The sequence below is a fragment of the Orycteropus afer genome, unplaced genomic scaffold (genome assembly GCF_000298275.1).
Source record: "Orycteropus afer afer isolate SDZICR_OR568_19922 unplaced genomic scaffold, OryAfe1.0 scaffold00574, whole genome shotgun sequence".
Taxonomy (NCBI): domain Eukaryota; kingdom Metazoa; phylum Chordata; class Mammalia; order Tubulidentata; family Orycteropodidae; genus Orycteropus; species Orycteropus afer.
In genome coordinates, this window is record NW_006922161.1 from 1,348,742 (window position 1) to 1,356,686 (window position 7,945).

The 7,945-nt window shown below is 63.3% G+C and overlaps 1 protein-coding gene across 1 annotated transcript in view; it reads left to right on the forward strand.

Annotated features, from left to right (window-relative positions):
• ZC3H3 (zinc finger CCCH-type containing 3) overlaps positions 1 to 7,945 on the forward strand; it is a 93,542-nt gene that overhangs the window by 56,330 nt on the left and 29,267 nt on the right. Inside the window, exons 5-7 of the mRNA XM_007956134.1 lie at positions 2,292 to 2,479; positions 7,663 to 7,705; positions 7,778 to 7,939. Coding sequence (XP_007954325.1) covers positions 2,292 to 2,479; positions 7,663 to 7,705; positions 7,778 to 7,939 — 393 coding nt within the window. The remainder of the gene's footprint in view (positions 1 to 2,291; positions 2,480 to 7,662; positions 7,706 to 7,777; positions 7,940 to 7,945) is intronic.

Below are 7,945 nucleotides of genomic sequence, written 5' to 3' on the forward strand. Positions count from 1 at the left end.
GGGGGGCCGGGTGGGGGGCCGGGTGGGGCAGAAGGAGGCAGGGCTAATGGTGTGGGGTGGGGCAGCTGGGTGGAAGGAGCCCCTGTACCTTGGCTGGACCAGCTCTTCCGTGTAGGCTGTCACGGAGCTGGGCTGAGGGTGCTAGACCGAGGGGGCAGCTCTTCAGAGTCTCTGCCTTCTCAGTCTATGTGGGTGAGTGGGTTGGAAGTGCGTCATGGCCTCTGTCCCCAGGGCTTAGGCTGGTGAGCTGTGTGTCAATTGTCCTGGGCTCAGTGAGTGGTGTGGTGGCTGGCTTAGGCTGAGCCTGCATCACAGACAGCGGAGTCAGCCCTGCCAGGCCTGACAATGTGTCTTAGTTCTCTAGGGCTGTTAATCACCACACACAGGGGCTTTAACAAACAGAAGTCTATTTTCTCGCAGTTCGAGAGGCTACAAGCCTGAATTAGGGGCTCTCGCTCTAGACGGAGGCTTTCTTTCTGTTGGCTGTGGGGGCAGATCCTCGTCTCCTCTCATTGTCTGGGCCCAGTGTCCCTCGGGGATCTCCATGTGTCTTGGCACCAGTCTTCCCCTGGGTCTGGGAGGTTCTCAAGGCAGGGACCTGACATCTAAAGGACACACTCTGCTCCTGGCTCTTTCTTGGTAGCAGTGGGTCCCGCCTTCTCTGGTCACCTCTCCTTTTCTCTCTTGAGAGGTAAAAGGTGTGATGCAGGCCACACCCCTGGGACACCCCCTTGGTCCTTGGTCAGATCAAGGCTGTGACCCGAGTCAGGGTGCTGCCTCCCACCCTCATACTGACTCATTACTGTAACAGACAACATCATCTAACCATTAATGTAACCTAATCCTGATCCCTGGTGGTGCAGTGGTTAAAGCATTTGGCTGCTAACCAAAAGGTTAGCAGTTTGAACCCACCAGCTTCTCATGGGAGAAAGATGGCACCATTGGAAACGGCTTGGAGACCCTGTGGGCAGTTCCACTCTGTCCTCTAGGGGCGCTGTGAGTCAGAATCCACTCCAGGGCAGTGGGTGTGGTTTGGGCTCTGCTTCTGTGAAGATTGACAGCCTTGGAGACCCTGTGGGCAGTTCCACTCTGTCCTCTGGGGGCTCTGTGGGTTGGACTCAGCAGTGGGTGGTGGGTAGTGGGGCCTCACTAACAACACACGGAGGGCTGGATTGATAGCACATCACAGGCACAGGCTGATGACATCAGGTTGCCTCTTGGAAGACGATTATATCACTGTGTAGCTGCCAGACCTCTGAGACCAGGGGCCCAGGCATGCTGACACACGTTTCTGGGGACAAATTCAGTCTGTGCCACAACTCTTCAGAAAGGGGCCATGGAAACACGCTGCTGGATGCCCTCCCCGCCCCCTTCATGCCCTGGCATTGCCAGCCAGGGCGGCTGGAGCTGAGGTCCCTCAAGTCTGCAGATGCCCCCCTCCCTGTGCCCAGCCCCCGGCCGCCCGTGGGCCCTCACAGCACCTCACAGCTCCTTGCACTAGCAGGCCCTTGGAGGCTTGCCTAGCTCGCAGATGGACCGACTGAGGCTGGAGGGACTACAGCCCCCTGCCCCGTTTGTGGTGTCCAGTGTGGGTGGCCACCACTGCCCCCCACCCTCCCTTCTCACACTGTGTCCTCTCCATGCAGAGGTGTGCTGCCTGCAGGCAGAGCCAGGGGCCGTGTGCCCTCTGGGCTCTTGTCCCTTAGGAGGTCAGCTGGTGGTGGGCTGCAGGGCGCTGGGGGAGGCTGTAGGCCTGAGGCAGACCCCACACACTACCCACTTGATGGTCAGTGGCTCAGATGCCGAGGACAGAAGTGTCCACACCAGTACATGCAGCTACAAGGCCTTAGCGAAGGGTGGGGACAGTTTCTAGGGGCCTCTGAGGCTGAAAGCCTTCGCAGGTGTTCCTAAGGGCAGGGGGTCCTCCTTGGAGTGTGGTCTCCTTGGCAGGACCCGTGGGTGTGCAAGGAGGGTCCCAGCCCAGCTCTCTGACCCTGCACCTTAGCCTGACACGCAGCCCCTGGCAAACCGCCTTGGCTCAGCAGCCTTTGCCCAGAGACCCTTACCCAGGCAGTGCTCCCCCAGGGGTCGGGCTGGTGGCGCTCACCAGCCCAGGGGTGATGTCTGTCCAAGAGTGTGCACATGCCCCTTCAGGCTCACGAATCCCCAGCTGGTGGGTGGGGAGAGGACACCTCCTGGCACCACAGAGCGGTCTGGCTGTGGGGCGTTTGCTCGCGGTGCCGCTGGTGCTGACAGCCACCTCGTCTGACGGGCTATTCCTATCCCTGCAGGCCCCTGGTGTTGAATCGCCAGTGCCCGGCCCCCACGGGGGCAGAGAAAGCCCCGCCACGCACCCCTCGGTGGCGGAACAAGGGCTACCGCTGCATTGGAGGGACCCTCTACAGGGTATCGGCCACCAAGCTGTCCAAGACCTCCAGCCGGGCCAGCGACGCGGGCAGCAGGCCGCCGCTCCGCACAGGTGAGGGTGCAGGGCAGGCGCTGGGCGGGGCTGCTGCGCGGGGTGGGGCCTAGGGCCAGGAGGTGGGACGGGGCGGGGCTGCTGCGCGGGGTGGGGCCTAGGGCCTGGAGGTGGGACAGGGGAGGGGGTGCTGCGCTGGGGGTGCTAGGAGGAGCAAGTGGGGGTACCGGGCATGGTGGGGGGCACCAAGGGGGGTGCCAGGTGGGGTGAGGGATGCAGGATACTCAGCAGCCATGCTAGGCGGGCAGAGGGCTTTTGTCAGCAGGAGGGTCTTCAGTGGTTCTGTGGGAGCCCTGCAGGGGGCTGCCTGCCTCCTCTGTCCCCCATCCACCCTTGCTGGCATGGGCACCCCATGGGGCTGGTTGGGCTTCAGCCGTGGATTGGAGAGGGTCTGAGGCTGGTTGGCCTGGTGCTCCAGGGACTCGCCCCAGCTGGAGGGAGTGTGCCTCCAGACTGCACACCTGGCCTTGGTGGCCAGCACTGGGAGGCAGGTGGCCGGCTGGGCAAGGCACATGAGTGCATTTTCCCCTGTGCTGGCCCTAGGGAGGCTGCAGTGCTGGGGGCGCAGGTGGGCTGGGCGTCCCTCTCCCACCAGTGGGTCCAGCCTCTGTGACCTCATGCCAGCGCCTGCCCCTTTGGACAAAGGCAGCGAGCCGGGTACAATAAGCAGGCCTGGTTTGTGAGTGTCTGGGCCCGTGCCCATAATCGTGTTGGCAACGCCTTGCCGACCGTGTCTGGAGGTGGCTCGGGAGAAGCTGGGGGAGGAGACGTTTGGGCTAGGTACAGACTGCTGGAAGAACGTTTTGGTCTCGGTCGGGTTTTATTCCCACCCTGTCTGTCATGAGAAACAGAGGTGTGGTCCTGGCGTGGGCTGGGTGGCCCTAGGCTTCTGTCCGCACACCCACTAGTGCTTGGGGAAGTGTTCTGGTGGGGCCGGGCATGGGTCGGGGTGGCGTAGCTCCTGGTGGGGCCGGGCACGGGTCGGGGTGGCGTAGAAGGCTGGTGCCTGCCACTCCTGTCCCTTCTTTCCCAGGCAGGCACGGCTCCCAGACAGAGGGTGGCCAGGGCCCAAGTCCTCAGACGTCCTTCGAGCTGTGCAGCCCCCATCCCACCAGGGCAGGGTTCTGGGAGTGGGACGGTCTGATGTGGGGTGGTGGGAGGCTGCCGTGCACTGGGGTCGGAGCACAGGGTCCGCGTCATATGCAGTGTGAGGGCTCTATGCCAGTTGAGCTTGGAGCTCACAGTGGGGCAGGGCCGTTACAGGTGGTGACGAGCGGGTCGGAAAGCAACCGTCTCGGGGCCGGGTGATACGCACACCAGTCAGGCTGACTCGGAGCCTCTGCCTTGGACCCTACGCCACAGAGGGGCCCGTGTGCGTGCAGGGGTTGGGGAAGGGTTGGCCGAGGCCCTTGGATGAGCACTGGGTAGAGGGTGCCAGGAGGCTTAGGAAGTGTGGTTGCAGGCGCAGGTCACTCAGGGCAGGCCATCCCCGTCCAGGTCATCGGCTCTGCTGTGTAACAAAGCTCCCAAAACTTGGAGACTCAGATCAGTGGCTGTGGCTTGTTTTCAGGGACCCACCCAACCATCGTCCACTGCCATTGAGTCGGATCTGACTCATAGCGACCCCTCCTTGGGTTTCCGAGGCGGTATCTCTACAGAAGTGGATTGCCCAGCCTTCCTTCTGAGGAGTGGCTGGTGGGTTTGAACCGCCAGCCTTCTGGTCAGCAGTCAGATGCCTTAGGCACTATGCCAGCAGAGCTCCTGTTCTCAGGGAAGGAGTTGGCCAAGGTTCTTCCAGGGAGTCAGCTGGGCTGGATGTGACCCCCAGGACAACCTGTCTCACCTGCCTGGCATCAGGCATGGGGGCAGCCGGACTTCCATCCCTGGCAGCATGCTGGCCTTGGCTCTACCTGTGGTGGGGACAGGTTCCCAGAAGCAAGACAGGGTGGCCCCAGCAATCACACGGGTGTCCATGGGTGAGGCCAGTGTCTTAGGGGGGTAGACGCTGTGCAAATAAACACAAAACGTCTCCCACGGGGTCAGCTGTGCTCGAAAACACCCACAGGTAATGAAGCAGCCATCTGTGTGGGGTGGTGAGGAACTGAGGAAAGGTCACCAGGACAGTGACCACTCCAGGCAGGTGGGCGGTCAGGGGGCCTGTCTGAGAAGCAAACCCGAGTGGGAGCATGGGGAGGTGAGGGAGCGGGGCAGGGCAGGTGTGGAGGAAGAGGGGCCAGGTGGGCAGCAGCCGGGCAGAGGCCCCAGGGCCTTGCAACAGCCGGTACAGCCGGTGTGTGAGGACTGACACCTGCCCTGGGCTACGGCAAGCAGGAAGAGTGTGGGGAGAGGAGGTCTGGGGTGCAGACCGTGTGGATGGCTCCAGTCAACACTGAGGCCTTCTGCGCACCATGACACCCTGGTCCCTAAAGCCCCTGGTTGCCCTGAAGCTGTGCTTATTGGCCTTGTGGAGAAGCAGTCCTGTGGCAGCTGTAGTCAGTGCCCAGCCTGGGTGTGTCAGCTGGGCAGGGAGCTGTGTCAGGCACACAGAGGCCAGGGGTAGGCTGCCCTCTGGGCCAGGCTGGGGCAGGCCACCAGGTCCTGCATCAGCCCACACTGAGGGGGCAGCCAGGTCCAGGTGACAGCCTCATCGCCGCCATGCCCTCCACCCCATTGTGGTGTGCTTGGCAGTCCGTCTTCCCCTGTCGCCATCAGGAAACCCTTGGCCAAGCCCTGGGCAGGTCTGGCTGCTTGAGCAGGGCGGGGCATGGTGCCTCCACTCAGAGCCTTCACCCAAAAGTGGTAGACAGGGCGCCGGGGCTCCTCGAGTCTGTCCCCTGTGACGGTGGCCAACGTGAGAGGAGAGGTGCTGGGGGGTGATGTGAAAGGCCATGTGGACGTGGCCTCAGAAGCGCCCATGGTGGCACCCGGCCATCTGTACGTCTGGGGAGCCTGTGTCTGAACCCAGGCGAGCTGCCTCCGGGTGGTGGTGCTCAGAGGCTGTGAAGAGCACGCTGAGGGCCCCGGAGGAGCTGTGAGGATCAGGGGACACCTCAGGGCCCCCGTGGAGGCCTGGCCTGCCTGCGGCTGCTCCAGCCCTGGCGCCCAGCCACATCCCCGCCCACCTGGCGTCCCGTCAGCTCTTCACGGGAAGCGGCTGTGCCCCTTCAGTGCTGAGCTCCACAGGACCCCACATTCCACGTTAACATGCGTGGCCGCCATCACCACAGCGACCATCACTGCAGTGGCCATCGTGTGAACTGGCCGTCTGTCCACGCCACTGGCTTCTGCCTCCGTCCCCCTCCATCTCCTGCTCAGCCTGGGGGCCGGGGCTTGAGGGGCTTTCCTGACCCGCCTGCTGCGTGGGGCCACGCACGGGGAGTCCGGCAGATGGCTCCCCTCGGCAGGGACGTCTGCTGACCAGCAAAGCCCGCTTCTATGAATAATAATTAAAGAAATAAATTTCTCACTCTGGTGTCAGCGAAACTTGGACTTCAGCGAGAAAGAGCTGGTCTCCTCAGAGGAGTGCCTTTCCAGGACAGCTGCCTGCCTGGCTCTGTGGGGGGGGGATATCCCCCTAGGCCCACCCTCCTCCACTCCCCCCAAGCTTCTCTCTCTGCTCCCTACCCACCCACGTGTCCCTGAGGGGCGGAACCGGGCCAGGCAGAGGGCCCTGGCGGCAGTGGTGGCTTTGCTGGGCAGCTCTGCTGGACCGCAGTCCTTGCCCTCTGCTCCGGGGAGGGGGGCACGGTCACAGTGTGACAGCTGAGGGCTGTTTCGGGGCGCTCCTGAGCTGAGTGCTCAGCGCCTGCGCTCCCTGTCGGTCGGTCGGAGTGTGCGTGGTACCTGCTAGCACCCCCTTCTCTGGTTCTCAGCCAGCGACTTTCTGTGCATTTTTTAGCACTGCAGAGGGAGGAGGGGCGTCACCCCCACAGAGCGCAGACATCTCTGTGAGAGCAGAACGTGGGAAGGGCCTGAGGGGCAGTGCTGCGTCCCACAGGCAGGCAGTCGGCCGGGAACAGATGGCGCTGAGGTGTCCCTGCACCCGGTGACAGTCGCCCAGGAAGGCCATGCCACCAATAGGCTCTCAGATTGTGTTCGGTCACCGCCCATGCGCACGCAGGCTGGCGGGCGGGGTGGAGCCGGCAGACAGGTGTCCTCGGCCTGTAACGGGATTTAACTATGGCCTTCTACCAAGGTGAAGGTGCAGTGCTGGCCGCCGGCCCCTCTCACCACCAGATCCGTTTCAGCAGTGCCCTGCAGAACATCTGTCAGGCTGTGTGGGTTGGAGGAAAGGGGCACCTGTGTACCCTACCACCTCTCTCCACTCAGCCTTCAGCCTTCAAGGCCCGCACCCCAGTCTGGCCATGCCGGAGGCCTGAACCCTGGTGGGGCTGCATCCCCCGGGCCCATGGCCCATTTCCCGTGGGCCACTCCTTCTGCCGTGAGCTGTGGTTGGGAGGTGGGGCCTTGGGAGCGGGTCCTGCAGGGGTGGAACAGGGCGACTCCTGCAGTAAGCACTACTAGCCGCTCCTCTGCTGGACAGACGTTCTTTGGTTTGGGTTTGGCTTTTTAACAACCTTTACAAAAGTGCAGACCATTCTGGGCACCTGTGGCCAGGCCGTGAGCACGATGGCCACCTGAAAGGTGGCTTTGCTGCAGGGGCTGTGACCATGCGCCCTGCACTCCACTCCACGAGGTAGTTCAGGGCAGGGCTGGGAGGGCAGCTATGCATTTGCAGGGCCGGCCTCCTGGGGGCCGGCCGAGCAGGAGCCTGCAGAATGCTTGGGCTTGTCACTGTCCAGCTTCAGGGACATCTGTCCTCCTGCCGCCCTGCCACATGGTTGCCTGACCACAAGGACAGATCTAGGGAAACAGGACAGGGGGCCACCTGATGGTTCTGGACCCACCGCAGCCCCAAGTAGGATCTAAGACTCAGGCCTTGGAGGCCCACATGTCGTATGGTGCACGGCAGACCGCCACCGCCAGCCTGCTGGTGCCGGCCCGACTGTCTTCCTCCAGGGTTTCAGGGCGGCTTCCTGGAGGAGGCAGCCTGCCTGAGCTGAGTGTAGGATTACTTGGGAGGGCTCAGGCAGGTGGGAGTGGTGGCAGTGGGTGCGGCGGGGCAGTGGGCAGTGGACAGTAGCCTGGCCGTGGGCTGGGAGTAACTGGGCCCCCCTCCACAGGCCGCTTGGACCCAGCCAGCAGCTGCAGCCGGTCCCTGGCCAGGTAGGTAGCTGGGGCTGGATGGGGGGTGCCCTGCTGCCCTGGGCTCAGCGCCGCCCCCCGTCCTGTCCACAGCCGGGCTGTGCAGCGCAGCCTGGCCATCATCCGACAGGCCAGGCAGAAGAGGAAGGGCAAGAGGGACGAGTACTGCATGTACTACACACGCTTCGGCCGCTGCAACCGTGGCGAGCACTGCCCCTACATCCACGACCCCGAGAAGGTGGCCGTGTGCACCAGGTGCCC